The 14,820-nt window shown below is 45.5% G+C and overlaps 1 protein-coding gene across 9 annotated transcripts in view; it reads right to left on the reverse strand.

Moving 5' to 3' along the window:
* Positions 1–4,017: 4,017 nt before the first annotated feature.
* The window catches only part of EZH2 (enhancer of zeste 2 polycomb repressive complex 2 subunit), a 66,594-nt gene continuing 55,791 nt past the window's right edge, over positions 4,018–14,820 (reverse strand). For all 9 annotated transcript variants that reach the window (XM_044766042.2, XM_044765931.2, XM_044765886.2 and 6 more), the window contains exons 10-20: positions 13,776–14,016; positions 12,957–13,126; positions 12,447–12,541; positions 11,232–11,272; positions 10,673–10,798; positions 9,747–9,925; positions 7,605–7,700; positions 6,867–6,948; positions 5,820–5,900; positions 5,604–5,688; positions 4,018–4,344 (exon numbers count right to left, since the gene is read on the reverse strand). In XM_044766042.2, coding sequence (XP_044621977.1) covers positions 4,284–4,344; positions 5,604–5,688; positions 5,820–5,900; positions 6,867–6,948; positions 7,605–7,700; positions 9,747–9,925; positions 10,673–10,798; positions 11,232–11,272; positions 12,447–12,541; positions 12,957–13,126; positions 13,776–14,016 — 1,257 coding nt within the window. In that variant the 3' untranslated portion in view covers positions 4,018–4,283. The remainder of the gene's footprint in view (positions 4,345–5,603; positions 5,689–5,819; positions 5,901–6,866; positions 6,949–7,604; positions 7,701–9,746; positions 9,926–10,672; positions 10,799–11,231; positions 11,273–12,446; positions 12,542–12,956; positions 13,127–13,775; positions 14,017–14,820) is intronic.

The following is a 14,820-nucleotide window of genomic DNA, read 5'->3' on the forward strand; positions in this document are numbered from 1 at the left end:
GATACAAGTGCTAGGACATAGCAAACTAGACCTCTCCTGAGTCAGTTAGAAAAGAAGGCGGCGGCATGGCTAAGGAAGGGAGTAAGCGGAAGTTCTTATGGCTTCTTGGAACAATCTGGCACTTAACGCGTTAGGTTACAAAGTTGAAGGTTAAATAGGTTATGAAAAGTAACAGGTAATGGTTCCCACACTTCTTTAGTGTATCTTTTTCAAACGTTTTCTTATAAAGATTCCGAGCGTATAAACCAGGCTGAAAGCAGAAGTGCCACCCAGGGCCCCCTCTTCTCTCCGTCCCCCCCACCCCGAAGGGCCCTGGGGCCTCTGGAACCCTCTAACTGGAGTTGTGCTCACAGCTTGCTTTTCCTCGCAACAGTGTATCTGCCTCCGAGACACGTGCTGCAAAGAAACACCAAGGAGCCACTTTCAGAACCTGGATTTGCATCCTGTCCAGTAAGGGAAGTATCTTAATGAGGTTTTGCTGGTGCCTCTTGAAGTCCTCCAGGATGGAGAGTGCCCTTGGGTAAGTCAGAGCCTGTTCTGAACGGTGGGCTGAGGGCCGCGCGCCCCGCGTCCTCCGAGTCCATACCTTGGACCTGCCCCCTCACGTTAGGTGAATGTCCTGTTTAATGGGTGTGGAAAGAAAGGGCAGCTCAAGATTTTTTGCCTTTATTCCCCAAACCATATCCTAGCCTAACAAGGATGGTCAGGAGCCTCCAAAGGTGAGCCAGAAGAATCGAGCTCCTTCACGTGCCAAAGAGCTGCATTTCTCTTCTGAGAGATAGAGAACGGCCTCTGTGAGGAATGCGTCTTTCTGGGTAACTGAAATAGTGGTCTTCTGAGGCTGCCTAGAGGCAAAGGCCCGGGAGTTCTCACAGCTCTCGGTGCCCTGAGGAGGGATCACTGACTGCAACACTCGTGAAGCCCACAGGAGGTGGTGGGTTGAAGGAAAACCACGTTCTGGGCTGTGTATCTCACTGTCGGTTCCGCAGGCTGAGACCCACTTCCTCTGGCCAAGGGAGGAGACCAAGCCTGGTGGGACCTTACTCAACAGCCTGGAGGGTGACAGGTTCTCCCGCTTGGAATCTGTTATCAAAGATCATGCCTGTGTAGACATGGACTGCTGGCCAGTCACTTGTCAGTGCCTTTGTGAGAAAGCAGCGGGGGACACTAAAATACAGGCCTAAGTAACGGGTAAGGGGGAACAGTGGATCCAGGGCCAAGAGGCCCCTGGGATTTATCTGTATTGACTGAACACTGTAAGATGGCCTGCCTTCTTGCTGAACACTGGTATCTAATTTTCCTTTGAGAGAAACTTAGATTTTACCAGACCCAGAGGAAAAATCAAACAGGCTGACCTATCTCTGTTTGAATTGAACCCCCCTTCTGATAAGACTTTTTTTCTTTTTTTAATCACAGTAGCTTGGCCCTCTGGTGATCTCGATTTTATCTGCCCGAATCTCATCTTTGCAGTTCATCCACTGGATGCACTGCACAGTGGCAGACCAGACGATGACTCTGTCCTAACAGGTAAGTGGGAAACCTTTATGGAGGCGTGGTTTGCACACAGAAAGCTGTGCACGTTTGCTGTTTCAGACCGTTTCTACTACCTGGTGCTGTGCCCATCACAGGGAGTCATTTATAACAAAGCGCTCAAGGAGTGAGCAAGCACTTACTCCAGCTAATTCCAGTAAGAGCCTAAAGCTCACACAGCTTACAACAGAATACTTAGGTTATTTTAGTGTTCACGTTAGGAACCCTTCTTGATGACCCATCTAGTTGAAATTACAGGATGTTAGTTGACACACGACTGATTTTTGGCAGGGTTGGGGGCAGTGTTGGACACCTTGGGCAGAGGTAGAAATCCAGACTTGGAGTCTGGATACAGTGAAGGCTGGAGAGCAAATGAACCAGACAATAATGAAAAGGTAGATGTCTTTTTTAAATAAATTAACATACTGGTTGAATTGACAAGCAGAACCACATATTTCATGGTACCTGGAAAGTTGGCCTGTGGGTGTGATGCTGCCTGTACTTGGACGTCAGGACTCTGTCACAGCTGTGGGTTGTCTTCGTGTGCTTCTTTATGACCGTTAGGAGAAAAGGCTTAGGGGCCACAGAAATTGAGCCACTGGGCGGCAACCTGCTGGCAGGGTGTCTTCATCCTCAGTGAACAATGTAATATTCCTACACCGTTTGAAAATGGTTTGAAACACAGCTGTACCCTGGTATGATATACTACTCAGTTCTGTATTTTCTCTGGTAGGGAATCAACTCCAGGCTTAGAGACACATACAGACTAAGTTATTACCTCAGTGGGTACAGGGGAAAGGAGAAAAAGCATACTTTCTTTAAAATTAGCTTTTGCCCAAACTTTGTCTTTCTTAATTGGGTATTTGAATACCTTATGTGTCAAGTTCTGTGCTCCCTCCACCCCCGATTATAAATAAAGTCTAAAGCTGACCAGATCTGATAAAAGATGCTCGGTGTCACATGGGACATACTGAATGGGTGCACATCAGGTGTTTCCTGTTGGAGAATCTGTTCATGTAGTTAGTGACTAGGGCACTAGAGAAGTACATTTCAAATCAGGGTTCAAAAGGATGGTTGTGCGTCAAAAAATACGCCAGATGGTGCTCAAAGTTCTTGCTCTCCATCAACGGAACTTTTATTTTGTTTTTATGCTGTATTTGGGTCTCTGGTATATTAAGTGAGCAGAACCTCCCTGGACTCGAGGACCCGCCTTCCAGTTCATGCCTGGGGCCAGGCTGGGAGCTGTGAATACCAGAAAGGCTGCAGCTGGAATGAGCTCGGTGTCAGTAGATACTATCAGGGCAAGCAATCACTGCGGTGTCCTAACCAGCCCACACGTGACAATGAACAGATGGGCTCCACTTGTGCTGAGGGCGAGGGTGGAACATGGCAGTCAAGGGCAAGCACGGCAGTGAACCTACGCGAATCAGTCAGCAACAGCCAACCAAGTGAATGGTCCCGTTTCCTGGGTGGAGAGTGGGGTCGTTAGAGACACATCAGCAGCGTCAGTCAAAACCAAGCGGGGCAGAGAATCTAAGGGTAACACACAAGACGAGCATCTAAGGCCAGGACTTTCTATTGCTAAAGCACAGTGGCAAACTAACTTTGTTAGGACTCACACTGCTACGCCTTGTGTATCAATGTAACGAAACCAGAGAGTCTTGTCAGTGTCTGCATAACCAGAAGGGAAGGTAGCTTTAATTAAGTTTCATATTATAAATCAAGAAAAATTTTATCAAACTCTCAAAAAGGCAACTGCACACCACAGACCGACTATCGCTATTTGGAGGGCTGCCCCCAGTCGTGTCGGTCAGTGTGTGTCAGGAGGGTGCTGGAAGCCCTCACTACCGCTCAGAGAGGAAACCGCACTGTCGTGGAGGGTCGGGAGTGAGTGCCCGGCTCCCTGAAACTTGGCGAGGGCTTTCCTACCGCTTCTTCAGAAGATAGAAAACCATACTTTGGTGACAGATGTCACCTTTCGTAGATGGGTGAGGAATCTCGTTTATACCACGGTATTTCCAAAGGACTGTGTCCACACTAACGGAGTTGAGGGCTAGGTAGGGTCTTAGACATCACCTGGTCTCACTGTCACTTTGTGGAGCACGAGGCCTGGAGATGAACTCTCCCGGCCACTCAGCGGACTGGACGCGCCCCACGGTGGTCTCAGGTTGCAAGTAGCGCCGCTCACTTATGGACATCATCTACTTATTAAGAGACACTATTACTATAAATTCTAATTAGGCAAATTATACAATATCAATTATGTGTATATTGTATTCATATTACATATGTGCATGTTTACTTAAGTGCATATTTGGTATAACCAGGCAAATGAATACTGATAGGCGATATGAGTTAAATCAAGATTCACAGTGACAAACCTAACTCCTTCGGTTTTTCACTGGAGAGTCTGCTCCCCCGCTAGGGACGAACGAGGTCCTTTTCTCCAGCTCATGAAGCTGTGTGACACACAACTCAACGACCGGAGAAGTTCAAGTATTCTTTATTCAAAGTTGAAAAATGTACCATACTGCATTATTGCAAAAATTCACTGGTACAAAACACTTTGCAGCTGGTGAGAAGGCAATAAAAAGTTGATTTTTAAACTCATTACTATAAATTATTCTTACAGTACTTTGCAAATTCAGAATTTCAAACTGCATCTTCCTTTTCTACATTGCCCACAGTACTCGAGGTTCCTGAAGCTAAGGCAGCTTGTTCCAGAGAGGAGGAGGGGGAGGAGGTAGCAGACGTCAAGGGATTTCCATTTCTCTTTCGATGCCCACGTACTTCAGGGCGTCAGCCTGGCTGTATCTGAAACAGCACGAGAGAGGCGTGAGCACCACCCGGCGCGGACACTTACCGCCACTGCTGCTTAATTCAGCGCGCGCCTCAGACACCGCCGTGTGCAGACGGCGACGCAGACAGCTGTGTCACTGGTAATTTTACTACAGCCCTTCCCACAGCTTTCTTCCCAGCTACCCACTCTGTCCCTGAGACACACTGTCCAGGAAGGCATGGTCCACATCATGACCTTTAGGCGTAGCACTGGGAAGGCAAGAGAAAGAGAAAAGTAACTCTGATCTGGCTGGAATGATGACTTGGGCCCCCAGTAAACAGGGCCAAAGAGTGGCCACAGCTGGTGCCCTCCAGGTGAAGAAAGAATGGGGACAGCACACAGAAGCGAGAAGAGCCTAGGACCTCCACCACAGCAAGGGGGGCTACGGGTCCTCTGAAAGGAAGCACTGGCTATGCTGCCCCCTAACCCAGGGCCACCCAGCCGCTGCTCATGCGGGGGGCAGGGGCACTGCTTACAGTGAAGTAGCAGTGGTGGCCTCCCCTAGGGCGATGCTGACTGGGGTCCTGGCACTTCCACTGTGCAGCAGTTTGCCATTAAAGGTGGCTACATATGGGCCTTCGTTTAACACAACTCAGTATTCAGAACCCAAGCTTCTGAATGGGCCGTATATTCAGCCACAGGATTTGTGTAATTAGACAGTCGTCTGACTGCATTTAAATAACTTGTCAATTTATCCTACAGAATTTGACAATGTAAACTGCCAGCTGGATACCTAATCTCATAACCACCACCGGGGGCCCGTGTGTCCTCAGCATCCTGACGGCTGGCATGGCTTTTCCCACGGAAAGGACCCCGAGGATGACCAGGTAGGATATTGGCCAAATGTGCCTTAAACTATTAAAATACTAAATAATGATGTATGTAGTAAGTACTCCAGCAATTAACATAGTGTGACCACATTCACTTTAGAAAACGCACCTGTAGGAACTCAGGTGGCATGGCCATGCACAAAGCACACGTGCAGGCATGGTGTCAAGAAGTCCAGGGGGCAGACCAGCTCTTACCAGCAGGGTTAAAAATGGGCCTTTCTGCATTCTTTTATAATAAACTACGTGACCAGAAAAATATAAGCTAACTCCCACGGCAGATGGTGACCGGGACTCAGCCCTCCCACACGGGAGATGAGCAGAGAGCTGAAAGACAGCCTTTGGCCCCAGCTCCGAGTCCAGGAAGAAGCCTTTAGATCACACCAGAAAAATGGACTGCTACCCACCTGTAATCAAAAAACAGCTCTTCACCAGTCTGGATGGCTCTCTTAGCAAAAATCCCTATCCTGTGATCGCCGTTAACCATCATAACTGGAGAGAGAGAGACAGCAGTCAGCGCGCTGGCGGAGACAGGCCACAAGGAGGGAGCCCACTTGCTCACAAGCACCCATCCGCCCGGGGCCAACAAGTCTGCTACCACTTTCGGACTCCAGAGCACCTACCTTTTGCATAGCAGTTGGGATTTACTGAATGGTTTGCAAAACGAATTTTGTTACCCTTGCGGGTTGCATCCACCACAAAATCTAAGAAGAAATAAGTACAATCCACTGAACCATTTCAGTTATAGATCAATAATTCTGGAAATACAACTGGTTATAGTTGCTTTTGAAGGCAAACCCTGAAGAACTAAGTCATTCAACCAACTTCAGAATGAAATGACATTTGGAGGAAAATGCTGTTCTAGGTTAAAATTAATCAGTAATTCAAGAGTTTTCTCTCTCAAATGCTGTTAGTTATCAACTATAAATATATATTACTGAGCAAAACATTGCAAAAAAAGGATTCTAAGTTCTTCTCAACACCAAGAATAAGTATTTTTCAGATTTAAAATTGGTTTTTTTCATCATACTGTTTATGGAACACCTTCAGAGAAAGAACCTATCCTGCTATTTCAGCTGAGAGACTGAATGTCTGAGATGTTAAGCACACCTGCGTTTCCCTCGTACTCCCCCCAGCGACACAGACTACAGCCTTACGGTCTCTACTCAAGAACAGCATCGGCAAAAGCAGCTTCCTGTGTTCTCACAGTCCTCTGAGAACAACTAGGGAAGTTTTGGAGATGCCTGCGAATTCAGTGCTCCACACCCTTCCCAGGAAGGACCAAGCTGATTCAACACCCGAGGGGCCAGGAACACGAGGAGGGCAAAGCAGTGGAGAACCGAAGAACGTCTCACAGCCATAGTGGTGTGGCCCCGCCACAGCTGGCCCAGAACTCCAGAGCTCAAGTCCTTCCCACACAACCCGTTCTCCCGGAGGAACTCCTCCCCTCCGGTTCCGGCAGTCCAGCCTGCTTAGCTTTCAAGCGAGCAGCCCACTCCTAAGCCTGTACCAGCTAGTAAGAAATACTAGAAGCTCCTAACGTGGAGATGGTGCTCCTTACAACCCCATCATGACACTTGGGGCCGCTAACTTCATTTCTGAGGACGTCGGCCAGTGGACAGGCTCCCAAAGGCAAATCAGTAACTGTCGCCTTCACCTCATGAACTTACCGTTATTCAAGTTGAACAGAAAGCTGCACATGTATTTATCATATACTTTCCCTCTTCTGTCTGCTTCGTCTTGAGAAATAATCTAGAAAGAAAGACAGGACAAGATGGTTTTGGGTTAGGTGGTTAAACCTGGTAGGAGAGCACAAAAAGCCCATCTAGAGAAGCTGGGACCTTCAAGAGGAGGATCCTCGACAAGTAGTCACGGTGGCCAGTTTCTCTCCCATTCAGACTGCATGCTGATATGTCAAAGAACAAGGATATTTTAAGGACTTCAACTCAGAAATATTTCCACAGCCAAACTAATTTATACTTGGAGAAAGTGACTAACAGAAGTGTTTTTAGTGAATAAAAAATAGCAGCTCGGTGGGTTACTTCCCCATTGAAGCAAAGCCAGCCCTCTGGACCTCCCCTGACTCCACAACTAACAAGGCCTAGGATTAACGACACTGGCATTTCTAGGTCCTTTTTAGGCTGTGGACTAAGCAGGACAGACTCTGCATCACAAAGTTCTTGTTCCTGTGCTTGTCCCCAGACGATAAAAGCTGAATGTGACAGATCAAAGCAGTCTGGTTACCAGCAAACCAAACCCACCAGCATGAGTAAGTCCAAGCTGAAAAGGCACTTTCTATTCATTTATTTCTCATCAAACCCAATGGACTTGCACAGTGAAATCAATGCAAAACAAACAAAAGTTATCTACAGTACTCCACGAACCGTGTGATAGTACTCTCGCCTCACCTCTCCACAGTATTCCGAGATGAATTCATTTTTCTGCACAGGATCTTTGATGAAAATCCCCCAGCCTGCCACATCGGATGGTGCCAGCAATAAATGCTGGAGGAAAAAACACAATCATAGAATCAAAGAAGGAAGCGAAGAGGGGTTGCTGACACAGTCGACTGCGGGATGGATCCCTCTCAGTCTTCAGCCCTGTTCTCACAGACGGTCAGTGAGGAGGAAAGCTGCTGAGTACCCCGCACTGAGGGGTCAACTCCCCAGGTATTGCCACAGGGGCTGGCAATGCTTTGGGGTAAGTATTCTCTACCTTACAGAAAAAATGAAGTCACTTCTGATGGCGGTGGTCCCCTCCATCTGCCACCATTCAGTGAGGTATCCCAGGACCGTCGCACTTACCTTCTCCATCATTTCCTCAGTCTTTAACGTTCTTGAATAGTCCACTTTCAAGGTGAATTTAATACAAGAACACCCAATCACTCTCCCCCCTCCACTTCCCCAGTGACCACTATCACTGGCTACCCCATTTTCAGTTCCAGGCCCCCAGAGAACATTCTCCTGGTTCTTCTAGCTTCTATTCCTCCTGAGGCTCTGCCATTTCTCCATGGCAGTCTCTCTTGGATGTGTTCTTCCACAGCCCTTCCTTGAGGCAGCATTAGGAACTACCATGATCTCATCAGTCCAGCATTCTGGTCTTAGGAGATGCCAAGAGGATCATCAGTGTCAATTTTATACTTAGGGATTCCTTCCCAACATACTCTAACTTTTCATGTGGTTCACTATTACTTTCATTCCAAATTTCCCAATCTATTCCTATTCTAATCCAGCCTACATTCACCTGTCAGGGAAATTCCCCAAATAGCTCACTGATCAGAAACTAAATTAGTCAAATATTGTTAACCAAATGAAACCCGGTTGGTAAAAAGTATCTACCTAATTTTCTTTTCTGTTTTAGAAGTTAAAAGATGTTTATAAAGAAGACCTGTCAACATGAACAGTATTACCTACTTCCCAGACAAACTGGAGGATGAGTTTATCATGCAATGGCAGGTATGGGATGGGGGAGAAATGAGATTTTGAGAGCTCAACAGATGTGCCATGGGACACTGTACAACATCACTGTGATGGGATGGCCTCGATGGACGTAAGTACCTAGAGCAAAAGGACTAAACACCTGAAAACATCAGAACACCCAAAAAGAAGTATTTCTGGTAGAAGGGGACCACTTCCAGGAGTGTGGTCTCAATTACGTCATACAACAGTTCAGTAACCTAAGACATGAATACACACCAACCCACGGCAGGGCTCTGGGGCCAGAATGCCTGCACTGGAGTTTCTGCTCGTTTCCTTAATGAGTCTTGTAACTTTGGGTTTCCTCACCCGTAAAATGGGGTTAACTCGTGGAGTTATGAGGACTAATGCGTTAATACACAAAAGCACTTAGACCAGTGCCTGCTGTATATCAAATAATAAATGTCAGCTATTACTGTAAAAATGATTAATTGATGAAGAACCCCATCATCTACCCTAAAAAAAAAGGAGATACTGAACTTCCCCAGCATATGCTGTTAGTTTCTTTTGCTCAGTAATGACTTCCTGGTTGCTACAATTAGAATCACCTGCATACAGTTCCCAGGCTTCAGTTATGATCCCTGTGTTGTTTTCAAGGTTATTAAAGAAACGAGAACTAAGTCTGCAAAAACTACCAGGGGAAATTTCATCTTTTACTCTGCACAAGAAGGAAACTTGGATAAGAATGGGTCTCTATATTCTGAGAGGAACACCATTTATTTGTATTAAGGAGACTATATAAACTACTAGTTCTATTAACTAAAAAAAAAATTCAAATCATCTATTAAACCAATTAGGAAAAATACCTCATTCCAAATCTGATCCCATTAACAGCTGTTTCTCAGAATTTATTAGTTCATCTTACAACAGAGGTGGGTGTTCTATAGAAAACTTAAGAGATTGCCCAAGGATGCATGGCCCAAAGAAAGATCAACCATTTTCCCTCTATCAGCTGTACCATTCAATGGTCATTTCCACTTTTTTGCCACTGCTAAATGGTCTGAGACTGTCCCAGCACTGCCAACAGGCAAGAGCCATCCCAAACTGACCATCCAGGAGGGACAGCACTGTTACCTTTTTGGAGCCCCGCTGAATACTACAGTTCTTGCAGGACACGTTCTTGCTGTCCCAGTGGTCGGCAGCTCCACAAGTGAGACAGAGGTCAGGGTCGCACTCTCGGACAGCCAGGTAGCACGGGCACTGCTTCGTGTTGCACTGTGCTTTGCAGCGGCACCCGGGGAAGCGGTTCTGACCTGCAGAGAGATGTTCTTTGTCATCATCCTAGGCAACTGCTACATGGTGGGGCATGTCAAGTATCGTGCAAAGGCCAGAGTGACTGTCACCTCACGCCCCCCTCACTAGCCCCTTGTGCAGACGAAGACACTGAAGTAACAGGACAGTTACAGCTGTCAACACTGACAAAGGTCATCACTGAGTTCTTGTTTTTCCATTTTTGTTAAATGGTGTGTTTACTTAAAGTTCTTTGATTTCTAAAATATGTGTGATGGGAGGGTTTGGGCTAAATAATATCCATGGTTCTTGACCATCCTAGAGTCCACAGTTCTAGGAACTTCCTTAGTATCAGAGCTTCATGTGCAGTTTCATTAAATAACTATAATCTTTACTCTTATGCTAGATTCTTTTATATTCTGAAGACTTAAACCCACCTAACTCTGACAATTTCTGGCGCCCAAAAAGTATTAGGCAGTTATTTCTAGATTCCCCTTACATTCTATGATTTAATTTAAATGATCAAAGGAAAAAAGCTCCTTTAATCCAATTTTGCTTAACCTACACACATTAACCAGGAGATCGGCTGGACACCAGCACAGTGCCGGTTATAGGGCTCCATAAATATCCTTGTAGATAAATGGATTTCCTACAGGAAACAACAAGCAAGAGCTGCCATGTTTTTCGTTTGATATAAATTACTATTTTAAATTGCTGACCAGAAGCCTATTTAATTCTCATGCAATTACATCAAAGCAGTAGATACTTACACTCTGAACTACACTGACAAAACTTTTCACAAAAATTTTGTGCTATCACACAAGGGCACGAACTGTCACAAGGCTGCCGTGGGTGGTCACAGGGTTGATAGTTGTAAACGTGGTTAGAGGAGCCATCTGCACAAAGAGAACAGCAGGCAGGTCAATCGAGAGGGGTGCACGATGATGGGACACGACGAACAGGAACACGTTCTTGCCCAGTGCCTGTGGAGCTGAGCGGGTTTCCCTTCCTCTGTTTACAGCTCTCCACATACTCTTGTTTACAAGATGAGGTTCCCTCTCATCCCCCACGTGCTTGGGTACCCCAGAGCACTGTCACCCACACCACAGTCAGATTTCCAGAGTACTTTCTTCTTTAACTGACTGGCTGACTCACTCCACCCAGTCAGCTTTCACTGTTAATCAACAGACATCCTCCATTTAAATTGGCTTAATGTACAGAAGTCAATTATATCAGACTATCCCAAACTCTAATTCAGTTACTATGCTGAAACAAATGAGAAGTAGACATTTTTAAGTTAATAATGAAGTTGAACGGAAAGATGCTAACCCTTTTTCAGCTGTATCTTTCTGCAGTGTGCAGCCCACAACCTGCAAAACACAAAGAGAATAACACACAGCCTTCTTCGAGGAGCTAGGAGTGCAGTCACAGCACAACCCAACAGCAGCCACTTCCCCAGGCCGGACTGTGCCAGGAAGACCTCAGTGCTTTAAATCCAGGTCACTGTGAAGCAAGTCACACACCAGACAGCTTCCATGTGCCGTCAGTTCAATGGCTGCGGGCCTGTGTGGCAGCTGGCCCCGCCGTGTGCCACAGCGTGCGTGGGCCCTTTACAGCCCCGCCTGGCAGGACTTAGGGCAGCCACGCCTCCGTGTGTCTGCCATTGACCTGTATTACCCAAATCCTGATGTGGGAGATAATGATACCGTAAGCTTCCTCTAATTTCAGGCATTTTAATCATTCAGTTGAGCTATATGGTCAGAAATAATACAACCAAAAAATTCAGAAGTATCTACTAAAGCCTAAATTCCTATGGGAAATACTTCTACGTTCTTTCAGTTCCAAATTAAGTTGACCCTGACCCTACATTTATTAAAGAAATGTCACATGAGCATGTACACAATTTTTCAAGTGTCATCTAAATGTCCCCTTGCCCAACACCCAGCTATGCTTCTCTCTAAAAGGGGAAGAATGACAACAGACGGTCCCTCCATGATTTTCTGGCTCTTCCCTTAGAAATCCAGTCAGCCTGAAAACATTCTCCACACTTCGTCACTCACTCACCACAAGCCTTTGTGAAAGGTAACATTCACACCGGCTTAAAGTAGGGTAACAATTAAGGATATCAGAATGCAAGGCCACACACGTAGAAAATTCAGGCTCCTAGAAGAAAAAGCGGCTCAGAGCCCACATGAGCACTCCCGAGACTCACCACAGGAGCACGTCCAGAACAAAGGCTACGGCACTGCTCTCTGGGGCCCTTCCTGCAGAAGCTACTACCTGTTTTCTCAACCAAAACGCAGCATAGTAACCGTAATTTTTGTGACTCATAACAAAGCAAACCAATCTAGTGAAGGCTGCTGTATTTTTACAGAAAAATACCAGCAACGAACGACCCATGGAAGCAAGGCTCCACAAGTCTATTTTTGAGGCAGTTTTAAGTGTTTTCTGCAACAGACAGCGTGGAATCCGACCACTGCCCTTGGAAGCGCCCAGCCCGCAGCGTCTCGGTGACGTCTCAGAACGGCCGCCCAGCAGACTTACCGGTGTTTCCTTTTCTTCTTTCTTGGAGGAGTATCGACATCCTCAGCGGGAGCTGGAGCTATGATACTGGATTCTTTGACTCGAAACTCATACACCTAACAAGAGGCACAGTCACAAAGCCATGAGGATCGTCCATTAGGCAAACCAGTCCTGTGATACTCATTCACACCAGAAACTGCGTCTCTTCTGGGACCCTGCTAGGTGCTGGGGAAGCACAACAGATACTGCCTCAACCCTCACGCAGGGAGAGCGGCTGCAGTGACATTCGGATGCGGAGTTGCGAGGCTAAATCCAACTGGCTTTGTAACTCCATTGCCACCTAACCTGAAATAGCTAACATGGGAAAACCAATTTTCTTTCAGTTCCCTCTCAGTGAAAAAAAAGAAATTTACTTCCTTTCAGAAGATGAATAGGAGCTTAGTAATAACCAAGAATGTTCTGATGTTCGGACAATGATTACATCTTCTCTACCCGAAGCTCTCTAACAGTATCTTTATCAGATATGCTTACCTGTCTACATGTTTTGGTCCCAATTAACCTGGCAATGGCACAGAAATTGTCGTAGTATGTACCAATGAGGACCCTGAACATGGAGGCCTCTGCCCCGCTCCATTCCACATTCTCTGGAGGCTCGATATTTGGCTTCATCTTGATTGGTGTTTGACACCGAGAATTCGCTTCTACAAAACCAAAGTTAAGCATCGGTCAAGAAATGACAACTGGAGAACAGGAGGAAGTAAAACTCAGGGTGTGCTTAAAAAAATGCAGGAAGTGAATCATATTTGAGAATAAACTAAGGCTAGAAAAGTATCAATAAGCTCTTCTCCCATGGAAACCATGAGGTTGAGCTCCCTTAACACAACCTTCGAAAATGAAAGTAACCTGGGTTATACTTTTATTATTTGTGCTATAATTCATAGGGCTGAAAGGACAACTAAAATCTAATCAGTAAAATACTAGTTGGTAGCTCTAATTTTCCTCTGTAACCACAACTACTCACAGCACATCAAGAATAGTAAACTGAATGATCTGAATTTCATTAGGCCCTGTCTGAGATGGAAAAGAAAATGACACCAAGAGTCAAAATAAACTGGCTCATCAACCTTCAAATAATCCAAACAGGCAAACCGTCCCAGGCTGGGGTCAGGGTGCAGGGCCACAACAACAGTAAGAATTCAGCTACGTGATCCTTGAGAGTTCTCTGGTCCTGGATTTCTCATATTGAAAACTAAGCGACTAAGAAAATTATTCAGTACACTACACACTCTTAATTCACAATTTGAAACCTTCAAAGCAATAGTAAAACCCCAGTTGTCAGACAGGTCTTACCAGAGGAACTGGAAGTTTCATCTTTCTTCTCCTCCTCCTCTTTATCATTGTTCTCGCCTCCCGTCTCAGTGCCGGCTTCCCTGTCACTGTCCGTGTCCTTTGACTCCAGCACGTTAATGGTGGGGGTGCTGGGTCTGCTGCTGTTATTGGGAAGCCGTCCTCTTCTGCGGCCTCCAGGGCGTTTCGGTGGGGTCTTGATCCGCTCAGCAGTGAGGGCAGCAGCAAACTCCTTTGCTCCCTCCTACAAAGTGAAAAATGCAGACATGAGGGTAAAGTTCTGCGACTCATTTTGTTGGAGGAGGAAAAAAAGGATTGCATAAGGCAAGTTAGTCAAGAAATGTATCACCGTGTCTATTTTTCACAAATAATCATTTACATATCTAAATACACTTGTTTTCTGTCTGCTTTTGACAGTTCGAAATTTCAGAAAGATAAATATGGGTTCTATATATTATTGCTAGAGTGGTACGAAATCAGGTAAGACAGTTCCATATTTGAGAATTTGTGAAATACATTAACTGATTAAATTAAAAAGTCAAAATATAAAATACACTGTGTTATATACAGTCTATTTAAAAGTGAATTTCTGTAAGAAGTGTATACCTAATGTGCATCTAGAGCCAGACTTTCCTATTTCAGGGTTTCTTAAGATAACATACATCTCTCTCTGGTAATATTTAGAAGTATACGAGAAGAATAAAAACATACACACATGCTTGAGTCTGTCACTTCCTGCCGTACTATGAAAACATCCAACTCTGTTTTTCCTGTGAGCATGCACAGCCCCAGGAAGACGTGAAAGGAACTGAGGACCGAGGCTCTGAGAGTCCACTCAGCATTATGAAGGGCAGTAATCCAGTCTCAGAGAGAATGCAACGGTGAGAGCAGGATTATAGAGACTACAGACACATTTTACATGAGCCAAATAAAGTTCTGCCTTGTAAAGAAGATTATAAAATAGTGCTCAAGAATTCTATTTTTAGTGGCAATAGAAGGGAGAAGTTTGAGAGTAGCCAACAGTTTTTATACTTCATTCTACAGAAAC

Source organism: Equus asinus, chromosome 1 (assembly GCF_041296235.1).
Source record: "Equus asinus isolate D_3611 breed Donkey chromosome 1, EquAss-T2T_v2, whole genome shotgun sequence".
Classification (NCBI taxonomy): Eukaryota; Metazoa; Chordata; class Mammalia; order Perissodactyla; family Equidae; genus Equus; species Equus asinus.